General features: G+C 55.8%; 2 protein-coding genes and 1 long non-coding RNA gene across 3 annotated transcripts in view; 1 reads left to right on the top strand and 2 right to left on the bottom strand.

Annotated features, from left to right (window-relative positions):
• The window catches only part of HPSE2 (heparanase 2 (inactive)), a 76,671-nt gene extending 75,925 nt beyond the window's left edge, over positions 1–746 (bottom strand). The window contains exon 1 of the mRNA XM_065746553.1: positions 428–746. Within this exon, the coding sequence (XP_065602625.1) occupies positions 428–687 (260 nt within the window). The 5' untranslated portion in view covers positions 688–746. The remainder of the gene's footprint in view (positions 1–427) is intronic.
• A 2,029-nt stretch (positions 747–2,775) lies between these two features.
• Positions 2,776–7,071, bottom strand: LOC136054968 (uncharacterized). Its single transcript, XR_010622794.1, has 4 exons — positions 6,830–7,071; positions 6,634–6,694; positions 6,408–6,512; positions 2,776–3,365 (listed from the first exon to the last, which is right to left on the bottom strand). It is a non-coding gene; the product is annotated as an uncharacterized LOC136054968 (long non-coding RNA).
• A 1,374-nt stretch (positions 7,072–8,445) lies between these two features.
• CNNM1 (cyclin and CBS domain divalent metal cation transport mediator 1) lies at positions 8,446–21,289 on the top strand. Its single transcript, XM_065746444.1, has 12 exons — positions 8,446–9,964; positions 16,941–17,084; positions 17,402–17,542; positions 17,691–17,860; positions 17,959–18,058; positions 18,170–18,217; positions 18,702–18,764; positions 19,443–19,606; positions 19,695–19,974; positions 20,058–20,174; positions 20,281–20,408; positions 20,675–21,289. The coding sequence occupies exons 1-11, from the start codon at positions 8,446–8,448 to the stop codon at positions 20,358–20,360; spliced, it is 2,826 nt and encodes a 941-aa protein (XP_065602516.1). The 3' UTR covers positions 20,361–20,408; positions 20,675–21,289.
• The last annotated feature ends 565 nt before the right edge of the window (positions 21,290–21,854 follow it).

Raw genomic sequence — 21,854 nt, 5'->3', positions numbered from 1 at the left:
AGCAGGACCGATGCTCTCCGGCCAGCCCAACACCTCCAGGCCGCGGAGCTCGGCAACCAGCGCGACCGCAGCCCGGCTCTACCCTCCAGGAGCCCGGGGAGTGCGGGGTTCGGAGGAGCCTGCCGACACCCGTCGCTGCGGCCCCGTTCCTGGTGCTGGGATTTTTCACCCTGTTCTGCCTCAGCCCCATGTTGTGCTTCTTCTTTTCCTTTTGTTGTTGTTGTTGTTGTTGTTGGAGCGGAGGGGAGCACGACATTTTTGCAGTCATAACTGATAAGTCTCCGAAATGCTTTCTCCATTGCAAACATGTGCATCTTAATGGAAACCATGGCCTCGCTCCCTCCGCCTCAACGAGAGCCGCGGGCAGCGCGGAGCCCGGCGGGGCGGGCGACACGGGGAGGGGGCCGGGGGGGGGCTCCCGCCTTACCTTAAAAAATCGAGCCAGCCATCATGAATGATGGAGGGGTCCAGCTGCAGGGAGAGGAAATTCTCACTGATTATCCTGACAGGGCTCTTGGTGTTGACATCAAGGAGAATGAGAGTCCTTCCCTTCACACCTGGAGATTTCTCCACCGGCAGGGCTCTCCTGTCCCCGGCCTGGGAGGGCAGCGAGAAGGTGGCCATGAGGGCCAGCCCAGGTGCCATCAGCGCTAGGAGCCCGGGGGGGCAGGAGCTGGGACAGGGCATGCCGGAGAGCAGGAAACCCCTAATTAACTCGCTGTCTGCAGGGGCTCGCTGGTGGCTAATTGTCCTTATCTAAAGTGTGGGGCGCTCTGCCTTTTTTTGCAATGTTTTGGTGCTGGTGGAGGGGAACTCACGCCCCTGACCAGCCTTTCTAGCAGCCGGTGCCAAGACTCCTTGCAGCCAGCACCGCCCCTTTAAGAGATGCAGGCTCCAGACATTTTTAACTTTTTGAAGGTAAGGGGAGGCTCCTGGTTTAACCCCCTCGGCTCGGGGCTCTCCCGAGACCCGTCCGCTCCGAGCTTCGCTTCTCCCCGGCACCCGGAAAGGGCCGAACCGGACCGTAGCCCGGGACCCCGGAGAGCTCGGCGGCGAGGAGCGGTAAGGCAGCGGGTTGGCCCGCTTCGGGACGCGGTGCTGGGCTGCGGCAACCGAGGCTGAGCGCGGAACGCGACGGACGCAGCGGGAGCGCGGAGTCCTCGCGTCGGAACCCCGGGATCGGGCCGACGCACGGGGACCGCTCGGATACAGCGGGGAAACGGCCCGCGGGGGTTGGGACGGCAGCTGCCCTCCTCCGCCGCCCTCGGGACCTGCCGATGTCCGACCCGCGGCGGAGCGTGGCGAGGGTTCACGGGGCGCGCGGAAACGACCGCATCGGCGGCACAAAAAACGCCGCGGTTCGGAGGGACCGGCGCTGTCACCGCACCGGTGCCGCTGCCCGGAGGATCGGGACGGCCCGGTGGGAGCCGCCGGCGAGCGGCCGTCGGTGCAGTCGAGCGGGGGATCCGCGGGGGGCTCATACCCCGGAGAGCGCCCGTCCCAAGCTGGCATCCCGCCCCGCCGGCAGCCACCTCCGTGGCCGGCCCCGGGTTCCGCACACCGGCGAGCACCGTAACGCTCCCTACCTGGGCCCTTCGCCGCCGCCGCGCTCCGCCCCGGCCCCGTTCGTCCGGCGACACAACGGGGCCGCGCCCGGGCTGAGCCGCGCCGCGCCCGCCGGGCCCGCCGCCGTCGGTGCCCGCAGCCTCGGGGCCGGGGCCCGCAGCTCCATCTGCTGGTCACGGCCCCGGCCCCAGCGGCGGGAGAACGGCACCCACCTGCGGGCAGCGCTGCCCGGGGTCGGGGGCGGCCGGGACTACGGGGAGAAGAGCGGAGAGGAGACAGCACCGAGGGCTGCCTGGGTCCGGTGCGCCGCACGGAAGGGCCGGCCCGAGTCGAGCGGGCGGTGGGGAACGATGTACCGGAGGGATGACGAGGTAGCCCCTGCCTCTGCGAGGGCTCAATGGGACGTGCACGAAATGGGATTTCGGGGGACCCGGCCGGGGAGCGGGGATCGCGTCGCAGCACCCGGCGCCAGGCAGCGGGGATGGAGCGCTGTGGAAGTAAGAGGATCCGGGGGAAAGGGCCGTGCAATTTCTGCTGTGCAAAGCCCTGGCATCCCGGGACAGGAAGAAGGCAATTTAAGGTTGGAAAGTTGTGTTCGGCTGAGAACGCTTCGGCCGCAGTTTGCAATAGCAATTCGCCGGCTCCGGAGCTGCAATCGTTTGGTTTGTGAGGCAGCTCCGAACCAGGGACGTGAGCTCCTGTATCGCCTCCTTTGTTTGTTTAGGTTTATTACTATTGTTTTGTTTTGCGGGATTTTTTTTTTTGTTAGTCTTTTTTTGTTGTTGTTGTTTCTTACTTGTTTTCATTGTGATCAAAAGATAGCAGAGCTTCACTGGTATTTGCTGGCCCGTAAGCGCTGCGACTGCAGGCCGAAAGTTAGTATCTCTTCCTGCTCCTGTTTCGAAACGAAACTCCGATGTGTAACGTAGCGAAGGACGAGAAAGAAAACAAAGTACCCCGCCTAACCTTCTCCGTTACAAACACGATACTTCGGAGGAGAAACGCGTTTAACCCGAAACACCCCTCACAATTCGTCCCTGCTCTGAAAGCGGACTCCGGCGCTGGGATCAGCCCACCCGCTGCCGCAGAGCACGGGGAGCGCTCCCCGCGGGGCCGCCGCTGCCGTCGGGGCGCGGGCGGAGCCGTCCGTCGGGGCGGCCCCAGCGCCGGTGTCTCTCCGGGAGTGCAGCGGCTCTCGGAGCTCAGCTTACAGCAGCGGCTCTGGCCCGCCGTGCGAATCGCCGCTCCTTTCTTCTGTTACCATAATTGCTTTAGAAAGCCTGGCTCGCCCAAGGAAGAAAAAAAAAAAAAAAAAAGTTTCTATGAAGATTTACTCGCGGTTCAGTCGATTTGGAAATACATTTCTCTATTTTCCTCACCGTGCTGGTTTTAATCTCCAAAACAGTCATTGGGAAAGAAAACCGGGGGAGGAGAAGCATTGCTATAAAGAGTTTAAGTTTAAGCGAAGCACATTAAATATTTTCCCAACGTCACCAAATAAACAGCAATCCTCCAGCTCCCAATAAACTATTTAAAGCATGTCATATCATCCCTTCTACTCTTGCCAATGTACTTTCCTTTAATTTACAAGCCGATCAGAGCAGGGGCCTGTCTTGCTGTGTGTATTTGCAAATGTCTGGCACCCTCTCAGTCAGTTGCAGCTCACAAACACTGAAACCCGCAGCTAACGTTGTTATCGGAGGTACTCACTTCGATTTTTGCCTCGCTACTGCATGGGAAAGTGGCTGTTGTAAATGATCCGAGCGGCTGTGGAAGGGTTTCACCTCTATGCGGCAGGGCTGATAAAGGGAAAGGATAAAGAATCAGGAAATAAATTAAATAGAAGATGAATTCAATGGAGGTATGTATAAGTCAGCCCAAACGAAAATAGAGAAAACCTCCTCAGGAGGGATGTTTTGAATTCCCTAGAAAATAAACGTCTGCTCATAAAGGATGAAAGTTATTATTGTCAGAGGATGTGCTGTACCAAACAAACCTCCATTAGGCTAGGAAGGATAAAACAAGCTAGACAGCCTTTTGTAAAAAAAAATCTTCGTGTCTTTGATTCCCAAGATATCAACCATGTCTGTTTCTGTATTGCTGTCAAGTAAACCTGAGTTATGGATGCTCTCAAAGAAGCCAGCGAGGAGAAAACTCAGCTAGTGAAAATAAAGAATGTTATCCTTAGCCAATTTGCCCAAAATGTTTTCTTTTCAGACTCTTAAACGCCTGCCCTGCACCACGGCCTGACTTACGAGTTCTCCCCAGGTGATTTCTATTCTCCCCAAATGATTTCTGAGAGGAGCAAGGACACAAAACGTGGCCATCAGGCCCCATAACAGCACAGCTGATTCTTTTTATTGAAGGTTTTTTTTTGTTTTGTTTTTTTGTTTTTTGCTGCTTCTGCACTGCAGTGTCCATCTATTTCACCGCAAGAGACCTAATGTCTGGAATGCAACCTCCTGAGGTTACCAGTGCCTAAAGGTTGGTGTTACACAGCGTGAACCCCACTGCTGAAACCATTTCCTACCATGTCGATGTATCACCTGAGTGAACAGACAGCAGCTTGATTTAGTGTGGTATCCATGCACTGCTCTTTAACGGAGGTGTCCTGTGAAGCTCTGTAACAAGCAAAACCATCTGTCTGCCCTAGGAAGCCCGGCTGGAGGGGAGCCCCGCACCAGCGTGCGGAAGGCAAACCCACGGAGAGCTTCCCCCTCCTGCGTGTGAGGAGCAGGGCATCCATCACCCCAACCGCCCGGCTGGACAGCACATCTGGCAACACTGCGTCTGCATTATCACCAGCATGGAGGGAGCATGGAGTGGTACCTCCAAACGTGGCCGTAGCACAGCGGTGTTGGGCTTTCCTTCAAGGGTTAACCCACCCTCATTAGCTGCCTAACTAAGAGAGCTATAAAAAAGAAGGACAGGAACAAAAAGGACGCAGCAGTCCCATGAAGGCTGTGGGTTTGCACACAGATATATGGCAAGACATGGGAGAAAGAAAGGAATAAAGACGGATTTTAGGCAGCTGATGGTAAACTATGTATTTTTCTTCTTTTTGTAACTTCATGCTGTGAGCAATTTGGTACCACTACTCCAGCAGAATAAACTGCTTTTCTTCCTTTCCTTCATCTGTCTGATTCAGCACGTGATCTGACAAACCCAGGGGGCCCTGGCCCTTCAGGGCTGCCCTCAGAGAGAACTCTGTGGCTCCCAGTGGCTCCCACATGCCCACCTCACAGTGGGTGCTCTGGGGCTCCTGAAAGCTGAGATGGGTGATTCCCACAAAGCTGGGTGCTGGGGGAGCAAGCGCCCTCCCAGCAGACAGAAATGCCCTTTGCCCAGTGCCTCTTCAGGAAGAAGGAAAAGAAAAAAAGCAGATAATGTCAGGGAATATCTCTATGTGTAACACTGCCTTTTGGCAGAGGATGCCCTTCAGACCCAAGAGCTGTGCTAATCGATGGCTGTGTCTGATTCTGCTTTTGTCTTTCCTATCTTGAGTAGAAGCAAATGTGGCCGCAATTAGTCGTAGTCAGGGGACAAACACAACAGCAGTGCTCCAAGCAACACAACAGTCTCAAAAACACTTTCCTCAAACTGAGCTCAGCCCCAACGAACAGAGAAATGGGCAAAATTATCCTCATTTCACATCATCATGTGAAAAAAAGGAAGAGAAGGGAACGCGCCAATGTTACAAGCCTGAGAACGAATGTGAGCGCTTGTCCCACCATCTGCAAGGAGATGATAGAGGTGAAGGAGAGGGAATACAGGGGGGTGGTAAAAGTTCACAGAGACCTCCTATTTTTCTGGAGAGATGCTTCACATTCCAGCAGCAAAACTGAAGGAAGCGGCCATGAGGAGTAGATCAGAGAGGGGAAATAGGAAGATGGATGAAGTGCAAGGCTGGAGGAGCAAACACAGCAATTACAGAAAGAGAGGAAGGGGCTGTGTGCGGAGACCAATGAGGAGCTGGAGCTCAGCGGAAGAAGCAGCAGCCAAAAGGCTCTCGGAGACACTGCTGGGGTGAGGGAGGCAGAAAAAAATCAGAATCTTTCATGTAACCGTAAGCTGCAAAGCTCCCTCTGGGGATGGTCCCATGGAGCACGCTGCCCCTGGCCCAGGCTTGAGACAAGAGCAGGGAAAGAGCATGCACTCCCAGCACAGCCATCTCCTGTGCGCCTTCCAGCAGGCTCAGGGCGTCGTATCGTTCCTCCTCCCTCCAGTTTCCCCTCTGTTGGCTCTTTACTAACAGCAACGTGGAGAAAATTAAGTATAAAGCTATATAAGCAATATAACAGGCATGCAATTGCATGTCTATTTTCTTTGAAAAAATGATGCTTTATTTCCTGTACAATGGAAACTACAGTTTGATGTTACAACTGTTGGGTTTTGACTGAACACAGAAATTTTACTTAAGCAATGACATTTCCCCCCGTATTTAGTATTCCCATATGTCACTGATTATATATTTAAGTTGCAGAAATGAATTAAATTTCATGGCTTCCTCAAGTTAGATTCTCTTGGAGGGGACCGTCTTTAACTATTAACCAAAAAGACTCAAAATCACTTTAAATCAAAACAGCAGAGCTCCGGGTATCATTTCAGGGGAAAATTGATTATCGCAAACCAAGCGTTTAACATGCCATCAGGCAGAAGGGTGGGCAAAGCTTTGCGAGCCTGCAGCACAGAGAACGTGGCACAGAGGGGATAACTGAACACCACTGGCTCAGAAATGGAAAAAAGACAGCGTGCTGTTTGGAGCTTCCTTGCCTGAGGTCTTGTTCCTTCTGCTTCAGAAGTTATTGTATATCCCACATCTCAGCGCTCATTTCATTTACTTGGGTAACGTATCTTATCCCACTGGCTGCACGGCATGAGTGCCAATCACGCTGCAGATATTCCATGAGCAGCCAGCTCTGCGCTCGTAGCTTTATTCCCACTTTCTGGAGGAAAATAAAGAAAGAAATAGATCAATCCAGCTTTTCTTCACTCCTTCTGTTTCCCATCATGATCTGGAATTGCTAACAATTGCATCCCTGTGGCCATCCCACAGCAGCTCCTCACCCTTGTCTGGAAGACCGGTGCCGAAGGACACAGCAGGCAAGATGCATCCTCAGCGAGAACCCTGGAAATTCGCGTCATTACTTTGCCAAAGTCTCAATCAGTTGAGCATGTGCTAAAGCTCAGTTTGTTTTGTCTTATTTGGAGCTTTGGAAGATATTTCCTATCCTCACTCACTGACCAAGCTCCAGCCACACACCTGTGACTTCTGGAGCGCATCCCTGTAGCGAGAGGCCAGCTAGCACGTCGTCGCTTCTGCAGGTCAGACTCTATTGAAAGCACACCGGGCCACGGCTCTCGCACCAGTTTACTTTTACACGCAGCTCATGTAAGCTAACATCTGGTGAGAGCACAGCTATGGCCTGAGCTAGATGGAGCTCAGCACAACAGATGGCGGTTGGGGCTGCAGAACCAGGGCAGCTCATCCCAAACCGAGCATCCCTTCCCTTCTGCATCTTTACACCCCCTCTCTGACCACGCCTTTTGTCAGAGCTATAGTCACAGAGGCTTTGCAATCCTTTTGTCTTCAGGCTGCTCCCTATGTCCCAGGCAGTCCTGCAGCTTGCTGCCCGGCCCCAGCACCCCGATTATTTCGTTCCTTCTCAGTGCACAAGGTGGGATCCTGACGAGGTCAGCAATGCTGAAACAGCTGCTGCTGTGCCTCCAGGGAAGGCAGAAGCTGCCCCTCCAATGCATGCCGTGGCTCTGTCAGCGTATACGGAGAGGTGCTGGTAGGCAGCAAGAGAGCAAGCTGCATCTGCTCCTTCTTCGGGGTGAAGGGTGGAAAAGCCACCGCAGCCCGCAGCAGCAGCACGGAGAGAGGTTGCCACCTGGTGGCTCACCGCGGCCTCGGCTCTAACCGGCATCAGCGGCAGCGGAGCGCGGGGAACCAGGGGGCTGCGGGCAGGAAGGTGTGCTCCGGGTACCTGCCTAACGCAAGGAGCAAGCACACAGCCGGTGAAATCCCGGGGAATCCATCAGCTCCGGGAAACAATAAAATAGCCGCCTCTTCTGGAGCTGGGGAGCAGAGTCTCCTACCAGAGCCAGGAGCACAGTGCTCGTGGGGTCCTGGCACTGACCCGCTGGTGTCACACAGACTCTGCCCTGCTGGGAACGTGCGCACTGGGCAGTGGCTCCTGCAGGTGGCTCCAGCTGCCCCGGCAGACTTGGAGAAGGATGCAGCAATAGCTCGGCCTGCTGTGCATCTGGCTGCCCTCCCTGCAACAACAGAGAATGTGGGGGTACCTCTATGATGTTTTCCAGCAAGCGTCCTGCTTTGCCATTAGTGAGCCCACCGCAGGTGTCAGCGGTGACTTCTTTCTCTGTTTCAAGACTGTCCCGGATGTCGGTCCAGGGAAGACCCAACAGTTTCAAGACGAGATTACATGCTTCCCAGGTGGGTAAGCACCACTTAGCAGCTTCAGCACCCACTTCTGAAGCTGTCAGATCCCTTTGCGCGCCACACTCTCCATCAGCTCCAACCACAACAGTAATACAGAAATAAGAGTAAATCCTCATTACGGGGCACTCCGTTCCTTAGCCAGGGAACGCAGACGGATGGCAGCGGCTGCGGACGTTGCTGAGGCACCCCTCTGGCGAACCCCTCACCCCACCGCACCCCACGCGCGTTCTCCCGGCAGCGCTCCCCCCGCCCCTCCCGCGGGCCGGCTCCGACCGCACGTGGCGCGGCGGCTGCCCGCCCCCCCGGCCCACGTGTGCCGCCGCTCCGCTCCGCTCCGTTCCGCTCCCCTCCGCGCCGCGCCGCGCCGGCTCCCCGCTGCAGTGCCGGTGCGGTGCGGGCGCTGCGGTGCCGGCATGGCGGCGGCGGGCCCGGGGCGCGGCGGCGGCCGGGGCTGGGGCTGGGGCCGGAGCCGGGGCGCGGTGCTGCTGCTCTTCTTCTCGCTGTCCCCGCGGCCGCCCGCCGCGGCCGCCTGGCTGCTGGGGCTGCGGCCCGAGGACACGGCGCCGGGCCGGGTGTCCCTGGAGGGCGGCGCGGTGCAGGCGGCCGAGGGCAGCCGCTTCCTGCTGCGCCTCTACTTCCAGCCGCAGCCCGAGGGCAACGGCAGCCGCGGGCCGGCGGGCGAGAGGGAGCCGCGCTTGGTCTTCATCGAGGAGGCGGCGGCGGCGGCGGGCGGGGGGAAGGCGGCGCGGGGCCCCGCGGAGCGGTGCCGGGAGCGCAGCGCGTGGGCCTCGGACGTGGAGGTGGTGGGGCCGCTGCGCTCGGGCGGAGCGGCGGGCTCGGCGCTGGCCGAGGTGCGGGTGCGGGAGCCGCGCAAGGGCGAAGCGGCGGCGGCTCCGGGCGGGCGGCTGTTCTCGCTGTGCGCGTGGGACGGGCGGGCGTGGGCGCACCACGGAGCCGCGGGCGGCTTCCTGCTGAGGGTGCGGCCGGCGTCCCCCGCGCTGGGAGCCTGGCTGCTGCCGCTGCCCGAGGCGGGCTGGCTGCGGGCGCTGGGCGCGCTGCTGCTGCTGGGGCTGTCGGCGTTGTTCAGCGGGCTGCGCCTCTCGCTGCTCTCGCTGGACCCGCTGGAGCTCCGCGTCCTGCGCAACAGCGGCTCGGCCGCCGAGCGGGAGCAGGCGCGGCGGGTGCAGGCGGTGCGCGGCGGCGGAGGCACCTACCTGCTGTGCACGCTGCTGCTGGGCCAGGCGGGGGCCAACGCGGCGCTGGCCGGCTGGCTGTGCGCGTCGCTGCCCGGCGGAGGCCCGGCGGCGGGCGGAGGGCCGCGTGGAGCGCCGTGGCTGCCGGTGCTGCTTTGCGCGGCCGCCGTCTTCCTGGGCGGCGAGGTGCTGCCCTACTCGGTGTGCTCGCGGCACGGGTTGGCCATCGCGTCGCGCACGCTGTGCCTCACCCGGCTGCTGATGCTGGCCGCCTTCCCGCTGTGCTACCCGCTCAGCCGGCTGCTGGACTGGGCGCTGCGGCAGGAGCTCAGCGTCTTCTCCACGCGGGAGCGGCTGCTGGAGACGCTGCGCGCCGCCGGGCCCCACGGCGACCTGGTGCGGGAGGAGCTGGCCATGGTGCAGGGAGCGCTGGAGCTGCGCACCAAGGTGGTGGAGGACGTGCTGACGCCGCTGGCCGACTGCTTCATGCTGCGCGCCGATGCCGTGCTGGATTTCGCCACCGTCTCCGAGATCCTTCGCTCCGGCTACACGCGCATCCCCGTCTACGAGGGCGACCGGCGCGACAACATCGTCGACCTGCTCTTTGTCAAGGACCTGGCCTTTGTCGATCCCGATGACTGCACCCCGCTGCAGACCGTCACCCGCTTCTACCGCCGCCCGCTCCACTGTGTCTTCAACGACACGCGCCTCGACACGCTGCTTGAGGAGTTCAAGAAGGGTGAGGCTGTGGGGCTGCCATCCCTGGGCTCCCCCTGTGTCCCCTCCAGTCCCCGCTCAGCCCACCCAGTGTCATCTCCCAACAGGACCGAGCAGGTACCAACGGTACTGGGGGGAGTCGGGCCCTGCATGCACATGGGGTCCGCTGTCAAGATGGCCCTGAGGGGACCGAGGCCTGCAGTGTGGCCACGTCTATGCTGTTACTTAAGGCCATGACAGCCTTTGGCACTGGAAGCTGCTGTGCCCTGGGTGAGGCGTCCAGCGGGGTCTTTGGGGTGGCATTATGGCTTGGTGTCTGCCCACCACTCTGTTCTACACAGGGAAATGTAGGGCTGATGACATCTCGTTACTCAGTTCTCGCATTTGCAGCTTAACGGGGAGAAGTGGGTCTAGAGAGTGGTTCTGTGCATGTGGTTTAGAGAAAAGAAAACAGGCTAAACCCCTAGAAAGAGCTCTGCTTTCTATACAGCTGTGGCAGTGTTCATAATGCAGCTGCCAGCAGCCCCAGTGAGGCTGAGTGCTGTGTTTCATTAAGTCTACCTTGAGAATACACACAGCATGTGGTTTTTCCCCTGCTGGGAACCGTGAGCATTTTGCTGTGTGTTGTTCAGTACATCACACAGCGATGAGCGAGCCTTTAAGAAATGGCTGCAGCAGTGCCTTCCTGCATTATGTAATGCAGCCCTGGCTGCCTGCGGCCGCTCTGCCACAAGCAGAGCTGATCATGTGAGAAGGGCCAGACTGCTCCATGCCACACGAAGGCCTCTGTGAATCATCCCCTGCCGGTTCTCAGAGCTGGGGGGCAGTGGAAGATCGGATATTTGCTGTGTACCAGGAGGGCACACGGGGACATGCAGGTCATCATTCTCTCTGCATTCCCACCGGCTGCAGGGGACACAGGGCGAGGAGCTCTGCACAGCACCAAGCACCATATGCCGTGCAGTTCTTTCTGCGCTTTGTTATGTTAAGAAGTTCACTTGAGATCTCACCACCTCTGCCTTGCCCAGAGTCAGCTATTCCCTGGAATGTCGGATGACTTCAGCACAGTCTCCCCCCATCGGCTTCCCTGCATTTTATCCAATATGCTTTGATGCATTCAACTACTTCTCTTTCCAGATTTGTTCGACAGCCTGGTACCCTATGGATCAATAGACCTGTAGGAATGGACCTGTGGTTGCTTAGCTTCCCACCCTTTCCTCGCCCATCCCTTAAAGGTGTTTTCAGTGTGTCACTCTCTCAAGTGACACATGCACTAACACACCTTGCCACCAGCCTTCCCTGTACTTGTTCCCATCTCCAGTGAAGGCTCTCTACATTCTGCTGCTTTGCTCCATTAAACTCCTGGCGTTTTGCTTCAGGTTCTTCCTCCCCCCCATCTGATGCCATCACGGTCTTCTGGGGCATTTTGCTGCAGCTCCTTTGTAGAGCTGTCCCTCAATCTTCTCTCTGTTTCTCCCACATTTCTCCTTGTGTTTTCTAACCACGTGGCTGAGAACTCCTGTTTTTGGTCTTACAACCTAACCCAGCTTGGTATGTAGTAGTTCCAGCTCTTCCCTCCCCCACCATGTTCTTATCCCCTGGTGTTGCTGTTCTCTTCCAGTGCATCTTTCCCCTATCTCCAGCCCTTTGTTCACCCCAGTACCTCATGTCTCAGACTTGAGCCCATCCTAACCCCTCTTCCCTCAGTTTCAAAGGCTCCAGCTCCTGCACTGGCGCAGATGTTGGCTTCCAGCTGCCTCCAACCCACTTCACTCAACCACTTAATTTCTAAAATAAAGATTTCCCGTCTGTAATTAAGAAACTTCATCACTGTCTCATTTTCTGTGTCCATTCAAATTACGCCAGAGTGTCTTGTTGGATCCAATCAAGGTTGCTTTCCACTTCCAGGTCTTCTGACACCTCTGCTAATTAGCGAGCGGGCTGGTTGGCTCAGTGAACCGCTAATGAGGGCATTCAGCACTTCACACATCCCAGGTGCCTGCAGGACAGCAACTGCTCTGGCTGGTAGGATCCAGCCTCTTTCCAGGAAATGCAAGTCCTCACTAACAATGGGCACTATTCAGCCCACTAGGCCCTTCCATCCCCAACAAATTCCCACAGAGACCTTTCTTTCCTAACTTTCTTTTCCTTCTCCCATGATTAACAGTTACTCTATTCCTGGTTTCTTTTGGTTATTGCCATGCTTATACAAAATACCCACCAGGTTTTCTCTTTCCTTCCTGGATAGCAATGTTTACTTCCAGATCTGTGTTTCAGCAGTGATTAATGTTCTGCCACATTCCCTACGCCTATAATGTCAGGTTTTGCATAATGCAAAAGTAGTGCTCAGTTTCCCTGCCTGAGCTCTTTGCCATAGTACACAAACATTTGCTCCTACTGCAAATGCCAGCATATGATTAAACACAGCGCTTTGGGACTCTCGCTCACACCTCCTTCAGCTCTGCTCCTTTTCTCTCCCCTCTGGCTTGCTGCTCTCACCCTGCATTATCCCCATTTACCCGACGTATTTCTTTCCCCTTACTATGCAATCCTACCTATGCAGACTATCAGCTGCCGCTTGCTGCACCGAATTTAGCAAAACAAAGCCACGTGGAGGGGCAGATGAGGTCCCACTAAGAAAAACCTGACCTCAGGAGAAGAGAGCCAGGAGGACAGCTGTACACATACAGGCAGCGTGCAATGTCGTGGGCAGTGCAGCCTGCTCCCCTCATCCCCAGCAGATAGTCACAGCAATGCCTGCAGCCCTGCAACCACAGGGAGCCCTTCCTCCTGCTGCCCCTCCCTGCTCTGTAGGTGACTTTGGGAAAGTCACAGTCTCGCCCTATTAAAAATCATTTATGGATTTTGCATGCACATTTCCTGGTGGGAGTTCTATGTGGAGAAGCGGCAGCTTCCAACAGTTCACCTTCCTCCGGCATAAGAGCGGTGGAAATTTGCTCGTGCCATCATCATCTCTTCATAGACTGGAGGCTGAGGTGCAACTCCAATTATTCTCTGACTGTTTGGTGCCTTTTAAAAGCTGCTAAAAGTAAATCCTCCAGCAGTGAGCTTCCTGCTGAGCAGGGAACTGTTCTGCCCCATGGTCTGTCTTCACTTTTATAAATACAGCCTCTACTAGATGTCTGCAAATCAAACAGAGATTAAAAAGGTGCTTATGTGTGCCAGGAGCTGGGATCATTGCTATTTCAACTGCTTTTCTTGCAGCCTTCCTCCTGAGCCCACAGTTATTAGGCATCCCAGTGGAGCAGTGCCCAAATTCCAGCTGTGTGAGCAAGGAACCTGCAGGAACCCTCCCTTCCATGGGCACTGAGCTTCCAGGCTGACAGTGGATGAGGTGCTGCTACACAAAAGCTGCTAGCGGTGAATCATGCTGCAGCTCTGCCTGAAACACTTATTTCCCCCCAAAACACTGCTCTGAGTCTCACTGTGTGAGTGCTGTGCTGCTCCCAGCCCCGAGGGTGAGCTGTGGCCTTAGGGTGGACGAACCAAGCTGCCATCTCCCTCTTGCCCTTCTTTTCTGCCAACCATGATACATCAGCTGCTCCAAAAAGCTTATGTCACCATCTTTCCCTGTGTCCTCCCTAGGATTAGGGAAGGCACTGGAGCAGAGCACAAGAGAGCTCCAATAGAGACAGGAGGATGTAGATAGAGATCCTGTCCCCAAGGAAGGCCTGAGCTAGGTAAGGTTTTATGGTTTTCCCTTTTCACAGCCCTGACTCCTCACAGATCCAGGTACCTGCATGTCACCATGGTGCACAGAAGTGAATTGCTCAGAGTGCTCACCTCGTGGAACAAGGGACAACACTAAGGCATCTTCAGCATTCCTCTGGCAGAGCACCTACATAAAATCTGATAAGGAAGGATCCTGGGATATATTTGCAGACAACAGCACTTTCTTTCCCACATGCAAAGGCGTTTCCACGTGCTCAGACCACGTTCTCCCATTGGGCAGGACACTTTGGGGTGTATCTATTAACAACACAAATCAAGGCTCCTAAAAATGCTCCTACAAAGCTTCAGATTTCTGTTCAGGTACCAGCTCCTTCTGGAAGCTTTAGCTGTGTAATTCAGCATTCTGAAGGCATGAACTTTTCAGCAAAACTGTTGATTGAAAAGAGGAGATTTTGTGTAGCTCATAAAGAATTCATTACAGTCATGTCCATGCTGAGCAGGCACTCAATCACCTATGGGCTTCCTGTATGGAGCAGCCCTGTGGAGGTTGGTGCTGCTCTTTGCACACATTAAGTTAATTGCCCATTTGCCCTGCATCTGCCAGACCAGGGCTTTGATTCTTAAGCGTTTCACTGCTGCATCAGTGGTACCTCCATAAAGTTCACATGTGACAGCAGTGGTGGTGCTGTTAGCCCTCATAACTCATTCCACTGGAGCCATCAAGCAGTGGTTACAATAACACAGCTTTTGGAATCAGTTTCACAGCTCTTAAGGCTGTTTTAGATCAAGTTTGTTGTTCTGTTTCAGTGATTTATCTCTCTTGATTGCACTCCCACTCACTGAAGCAGAACTGCAGGATGATGCTGGAGAAGAACTGTCACCCCCAGCACTGTTCCCTGTGTCACCCTGCCTTAGGCATAGCTTTCACTTTGCCCAGCTCCAGCCCTCATACCTGCTTCCAAATGCACGAGCCCTCCTCTAGGTGAGCACAGCAGCCCCGCACATAACAACACACCCAAGGTGCAGGTGAGGTATCTCACTGACAAATTGAAAGACCTGCTCCAAGAACAGCACTTTGAAAACGAGATCATCTCCCTCAGGTGGGAAATCAGACCCAAAGGGAAAGCTGGGTGCAGCTGGGGAGGGGGCTGGGGGCTGAGCTCAGCCCACTGCTGGATACCTGCTGTGCTCCTCACCTGTGTGTCAGCCTGGAGAGCTAAACCTGGGGGTTTATAGCATATCTCTGAGTGTTTATTTTCTGTGAAACTCCTGAGCAGTCTGACAGTGCTCCTTGCTCTGTCCCAGTGTGGTCAGACCCTCCCAGACTAATGGTGCTGGGTTTTCTCTAAGCAATCTGATTAGCTGCCTTGTGAGCGTGGGGCTGGAGTCCTGTTTCTCAGTAAATTACAGCGTCAGTGGAGGTGCTTGGCTGAAAGAAGAATGGCCTCCATTACTCTCTGACTGCCTTTAAGTAGCACCTAAGCTTTTTGTAAGGGTCTGGTGGTTTTGGGTTGCATGTAAATGTCATTAACAACGAGCTCTGGGCCAAAAGAAATAACTTCTCCCCTCTCTGCTCTCACCCGAGGACTCGTAGGAGAGCAGATGGCCCCAGCACTTGGGAGTGGGGTTTGGCAAAGGAGCTGCTTTCAAAAGTTGGACTTTGCTGAGATGAAACGTAGCTGTTGCTGCTGTGCTGCAGCCAACTGGCTTCTTTTTGCTTTTCATGTCTTGAGCCATGTTGCTTTACTACCCACAGAACACACAGTGTGCGTGAACTGCTGTGCACAATGGAGGAAATAGCCTGGCCCAAGGAACACTGAAAGTTAGACACCTCCAGGCTATTGATTCAGGTTTTTAAAGTGCATCTCCAGCTTTCTGGGGAGAACAACAGTGCTACTTGCTGTGATGTGATGTTCTTGTTTCTAATTCTGTAGGCGTGGGAGGCAGCGAGCTGCTCTCTGAAATCTTGCAATAAAAGCTTGGTATGAGGAGGAGGGAATTTATCCTGTGGAAAATGCCCAAGCTTTAATGTGAGCAATGTACAGTGCTGATCTCTGTCTGAGAAACATCATTTGCTTGTCCCAGATCCAGGGCAGGGTTACTGGAAGGTCGCCTATTCCCCACAAGGGCAGCTCCAGGCTGCCCATCCCTGTCCTACCACGGGTAACCACTGCTCTTTGAGCAGCTCAGCTCTGGGTTTTCTTGGAGAAAAAGGTGTTTTCAGTGTTCCCCAAGATCCTGCGGTGCCCGCGGAAGGGTTAGGATCTGGACACTGCAGGCATGGGGGTGATGCAAGGGGAAACGCCAGGGAGATAGAGAACAAGCAGGAGGAAAGCTGGTGGATGTGGTGCTAATGAAGGATGTTTTTAGAGTTTTCAGCAAAACATGAGGTTCAGAACCCGTTCAGGAGCTGCAGGCAGTCAGCAGGGCAGTGCTGGTGGTGGGTCTGAGCTGGAAATCCAAAGGTTGTGCAGGGCTTGGAGGCTGGGTTCTAGGTGAGCTGCTGAGCAGGAGATCAGAACAGACCAAAAAAAAAGAAAGGAGAAGCAGAACAAGACAAAATAGCTTATTGAGAGCGGGACACATGAGCACAGGTTGCAATGCTCAAAGGCTGCCAAGAGCAAGAAGGGTGAGAGTGTGTCAGCACGGCCACCAGCTCACTGCGGGTGACACTGCAACTGGGAACCGTGTGGACTGCTGGGCAGGGGTCACCATCGCTGCATCTGAAGGAAAGCTCTGGTCCCAGCCTGTGTAAGGTAATGTGCCATCAATGGCAGGGTATGGAGAAGATGTTCTGGTACAAGCTGATGGCTTGCATTATTCATCTCCATGTCCAGATGGTTCACCCCAGAGTTCTGTAAATTATCTGAAAGCTGCAAACAAACTTATTCACCTCTGCATTAGAGTAAGCTGCTGTTGTGCAGAGCTGGAGGCTTTGCCTGTGTTTTAGAAGAAGCATTAGGATCGGTACAGACAGTGATGGATAGTGGGGGAGCTGATCCTGGCAATTTGGTAGGAAGGATAATTAACAACAGAATGAGCAGACACTGGGAGGACGGGGAACACTGGTAGAGCCCAAGGATGCATTCGTATTTCTGTGCTGGAGGATGCTGTCTCTTTCCTCCATTACAGCTATTCCATGCCAGTGAGGCCATGGGTAAGCAAGGCACAGCTGGTGCAGGGAGCAGCTGGTTTGGGTGATGAGATGGCTCTGATGTCTGTGGCCTTGTCCCTGTCCCACTGACCCATGGTACCCAGATGCATCTGGTCTGGTGTAGATCTCACTGTCTGCTCTCCCCCCACAGGGAAGTCCCACCTGGCCATCGTGCAGAGGGTGAACAATGAAGGGGAAGGAGATCCATTCTACGAAGTGATGGGCATTGTCACCCTGGAAGATGTCATTGAGGAGATCATCAAGTCCGAGATCCTGGATGAGACGGATCTGTACAGTTAGTGTCCTGGAGCAGCTACTGCGGTTGCAGGAGCCAGGGTGGGAGCCCACAGACAGAGGCAGAGGTGTGGGTAGGAAAGGGGCAAAGCAAACTGCCGTCCTTCCCCAGACAAGGATGATGGAGAGATGTTGGTCCAATGTTAAGGAACCTTTAGTGCTGGAGGCAGACCAGCCCCAGCCTTGTTCTGAAGGCAGCAGCATGCTTTGCCTCCCAGGTGCTGCCCAGCATGGTTTGTTCACCCCTCTGCTGCCCCAGCCCTGCTGTGGCATGAATCAGGTGTGCCTCTGTGGTTAACCTCTACTCTCTGCCCACAGCGGACAACCGGAAAAAGGAGCGTGTGCCCCACCGGGGCCGTAAGCCCCAGGACTTCTCCATCTTCAGGCTGTCAGACAGTGAGATGAAGGTGAAGATCTCCCCACAGCTCCTGCTGGCAACGCATCGCTTCATGGCTACAGGTACCCTTAGTGCGGGGGAGAAATGGGACGTGATGGCCTCAAGTTCGGCTCAGCATGCAATAGATGCAAGTGCTATGGGGAAGTGGGCTCCCAGCACCTCACATTGCTCCTCAGCCCCGCTGAGCACCTTTATGTTGCCTCCCCATAGAGGTGGAGCCCTTCAAGTCCCCGTACCTCTCCGAGAAGATCCTGCTGCGGCTCCTCAAGCACCCCAATGTCATCCAGGAGCTGAAGTATGACCGCAAGAACAAGAAGGCAGCAGAGCATTACCTCTACCAGCGCAACCGCCCCGTCGACTACTTTGTGCTCATCCTGCAGGTGTGGGGCTGAAGGGTGCGGGGTGGCACGTGTTGCTGTGGGTTGACATGGGGTGGCACAGGGTGGCCTTTCTGAGTGGATTTCCCTCCTCCTTCCAGGGGAAAGTGGAGGTGGAGGTTGGCAAGGAAGGGCTGCGCTTTGAGAATGGAGCGTTCACCTACTATGGAGTGCCTGCCATCATGGCTGTTGTCTCCTCAGGTAAGGGCTCTGCAGGCCCTCCCTGCCCTTGCTTCTGCTCACTGCAGGACAAAGGTGGGATGCACACGGGACACTTTCTGTGCAGCTCACGCACCCTTGTTGTCATTGCAGATAACGATGTGAGGAAAGTGGGCAGCCTGGCGGGATCCTCCTTCCTGTGTAGGTATTTAGGGGCACCTCTCATGGCACACAGGGGGCAGTGGGTGTGCTCCCCACTGAGAGCAGCTCCAGCTCTGCTCTGGAGCTCAGTGGAGAAGTGACATGTTGATGCAAATGCCAACCCTTGGACATTTAACAATTGGTTATTAATTAACCCCAGTTATAAAACTCCCTTTTCAGACCCTCCCTTATTGGTGTTGGTTGGCCAGGGTGGGGCACGGTGGGAGGTCAGGCACAGATCTCTGCTAGTATTGGCCAGACTTTTGCTCCCAGTGGGATGGAACTACTCTGTCAGCACTCAGCACTGCTGCCTGTGCTTAGACATTTATTTGCATTAGGTTTAGATCCAGGGATGACACAGTGAAGAGTCACTGGGGGAGGAGCAGGGAGGTTGTGGCCCAGCCTGGTGTGTGATTCACATTTTCATTTTTCCTCTTGGTATGTGCCCCTCCTTACATGACCCCTCCCACCTCTCTCCATGCAGTGCCTGTCTCAGTGTCCCGTACCTTCGCCTTCAGCAGAGGGGACTCCCTGGCTGGCTCTCCAGGTAATGGCACCCAGCTTTGGGCAGGGGAATGGGCAGCCCTGCAGGTGCCCATGAAGAAGGGGATGGGGAGAAACAAGAGCCATAGATGGACTGGGCTTTTTCCCACTTCCCATAAATTCAATTTCCTGCATGTGGTGCTTGTGTTTCCTGGCTGCTGCTGACCGCAGTTAGCCGCAGCTCCACGTGCATGCTGCCTGCTGAGCTTGCTTTCTGGGAACTGGCTAAGAGGAGGGCATTTTAGCAGCAGAGCAAAGTCAGCGATATGTTGATGTCACCTGTGCAAGGAGCAAGATGCCTTTGTTCCCTAATAAATCACTGACCAGACAAAATCCATCATGCTGTATATCAGAGGCCATTGCTCAGTGTGATTGACTGCCCTGCTCGCTTTGTGGGACACACTGCAGCAGGCACACGTGCCCTGGGAGCACTGCACCCTGCATGGGGTGGCACAAGGAAAGCATGAGGAAGGTACTGGGGGACAGGGTGACAAGGGGACACTGGGAGGTGGGGTAGCCACTGCTGCCCCAGGGCTGGGTGGAAGATTCCTGCCCTAGGTGTTTCTTCCAGGGATGGATCAGACAAAGGGGCACAGCAGCTGGATGTAACAAGGATACCTGACTACACATGATGTCTTCTCTCTCCTTCTCACCCCTCTTTCTGCCTTCCACCCCTCCCCAGTGAACCGGTCCCCCTCCCGGTGCAGCGGGCTCAACCGCTCCGAGTCCCCAAACCGGGAGCACAACGACTACGGGGGCAGCACCACGCAGCTCTACAGCAGCAGCAACAACATCTACACTCCCGACTACTCTGTGCACATCCTCTGTGATGTTCAATTTGTCAAGGTACGGCTGGGTGGGCTGTGCCACCCCTGCATCCCTTGGAGGAACCTGCTGCCCACAGAGCCACGTGAGTGTCCCTCTGTGTGCCTAGGTGACCCGGCAGCAGTACCAGAACGCGCTGGTGGCCAGCCGCATGGACAGCTCACCCCAGTCCCCTGATGTGGAGGCCTTTGACAGAGACTCAACCAAGGCTTCGACAGCTCGGGGCACCCCACAGACACCCAAGGAGGACACCACCACCCTCCTGAATGAGAGGAACAGTCGGTCTGAGGGGCAGCGCAGCCCCAGCGACTCTGTGTGCCTGCGCATGGAGGCCATCCCATTCATCCAGGAGGAGCTGGCCGAGCAGCCAGATGGTGGCGAGCAGCAGGGTGAGTCCAGCTGGGGACAGAGCCTGGGGGCAGCGGGGGCTCGGGCTGCCCCGGGGCACTGCAGGCAGACTGGGCTCTTGCAGACAGGGAGTGCTGCATCCCTGGGCTGGAGGCAGAGTCCCCAGGAAGGGAGGTCGGGAGCGGCTCCTCTCCCAGCAGCTCCGAGGAGACCGTGGGCAAGAGGCTGCTGAGATCACTGAGTGAGTGACCGAGCAGGGTGCTCTGTGCCCTTCTGCCCAAAGCATGCAGGGCTTGCTCCAGCCCGAGCACCCCAGGCCTGGCAGCCAATTGGTGCTGCTGCTGCAGGTGAGCGCAGGCAGCGACAGTCACCAGAAGGTGAGCAGATGCCAGAGGAGAGCTCCAACCTCACCCCGCTGATCACCTGAGCAGCAGTGTGGCCAGAGCATGGTGCTGGAGGCCCACGTGGACCCCAGGTAGGAGCCCGCCAAATCAAGTTTTGTGCTATTCAAACAGCAAAGCCAAATGATAAAGGATGCAGAAAGACCCACCCTATATTTAGCAGCAATAGGCAAAGTCAGCCCTGTGCAGGCATGTGCACAGTGGAGGCTGCAATAGGGCTCAGGGATGCAGCTACAGAGCCCAGGCACCCATAGGGTGGTGAGGGCAGAGAGAGAGAGAGCAAAGCCCCTACTCATACATTAGCTCCAGCCACCTGCACGGGGCTGTGCATGCCTTCCAGGTCTGCAGCATGGAGGTCTCCTGCCGCCAGGCCCATGTCCAGCAGCAGCAGGTCTGCACTCGCTCTGCCCGCCCGCTCGTGCCGCCCCTCCCTGCAGGACTGCAGAGCCCCATCCCCAGGCCGAAGAACACACTGCAGGGACTGAAGCATCCAGTGGCATGGAGCAGCTTGCTGGAGCCTGAGGGCCCCGGCCCAGCTGCTCCCTGGTAGTACCTGGTCTCAAGGAAGATGTGGAGAAAGGAAAGGGGGAGAAGCGTTCCCTGCGGACAGCACAGGGAGGGGCAGCCCAAGCCACAGCACCCTCAGCATCATTGCCCATCCCCATCCTGCGAGGCCTGGAGCCCCCCAGTGCTGGGCGCTGCACACACGTGCTCGCCCTCATAAGGAGACAATGCTATTGGGGGGTGCCACCCGCAGCTCAGGGCCCCAGTACACATCTGTGCTGTGCCCGGCGCCGTGCACACCGACATCGCCGCAGCCTGGCACAGGAGCACAGCTCACCCTCGTGACCGGCTGCTCCACGCTGCACTGACCGTCCTCTGCGCGAGGCAGGCTCGTCCTGAGCCTCTGGGCCAACACCGACCGGTCCGTAGGTTTGTAGAGGCTGAACGCAACAGGGATAGCAACATTAAAAGTGATTTCTCCCTGAGCAATGTCCTGTTCGTGTTGATGTCTCCTCCTGCTGTGTATGAGGACAGGCTCCCGAGCAATGGTTAAGACCACAGCGACACAGACAAGGGCTGGGGAAGAACAGGAGTTAATAATACACCGTTGCAAATACCATAGTGGGATATCACGTGCTGGAGTACAGCTTGAGACAGTGGCAGAAATCTCATGGTCCAGCAGTGCTGATAAAACCTCAGCTGGAGTAATGGCATCTCTGCCTGGGGTCCTGCCCCACTGAGGAAACAGAAAGCAATTGACAGGAGGCCAAGGAAAAGCGAGGGCTGGAAAACAACCTGCCCAGAGAGGCTGAGGGAAACGAGGTCACAGAATCTGAACTGGTGGAGGATGTGAAGGGGAAAGAGGAAGCTGGCAAGTACATAAAAAGCACTTAGAAAAGGAATAATCTGTTCTCTGTTGCCATGGTGAGTGAGATAATGGGTAATCAGCTTACACCATAGGAAAAGAGAAATTTAGGTCACTCATTAGAAAAATAAGCCTGGTAAGTATAGCAGAG

Source organism: Cyrtonyx montezumae, unplaced genomic scaffold, assembly GCF_038088225.1.
Source record: "Cyrtonyx montezumae isolate F1298 unplaced genomic scaffold, pur_monq_1.0 scaffold_4, whole genome shotgun sequence".
Taxonomy (NCBI): domain Eukaryota; kingdom Metazoa; phylum Chordata; class Aves; order Galliformes; family Odontophoridae; genus Cyrtonyx; species Cyrtonyx montezumae.
Note: the sequence above shows the minus strand (reverse complement) of the source record. Positions and strands in the feature narration are given on the sequence as shown.

Excerpts from the sequence above, each read along its gene's own strand:
- CNNM1 (XM_065746444.1), top strand. The coding sequence starts at position 8,446 with ATGGCGGCGGCGGGCCCGGGGCGCGGCGGCGGCCGGGGCTGGGGCTGG. Across the intron at positions 9,965-16,940 it reads GCTTGAGGAGTTCAAGAAGG|GGAAGTCCCACCTGGCCATC; the intron begins GTGAGGCTGTGG and ends CTCCCCCCACAG. Across the intron at positions 18,765-19,442 it reads CTCCCTGGCTGGCTCTCCAG|TGAACCGGTCCCCCTCCCGG; the intron begins GTAATGGCACCC and ends ACCCCTCCCCAG.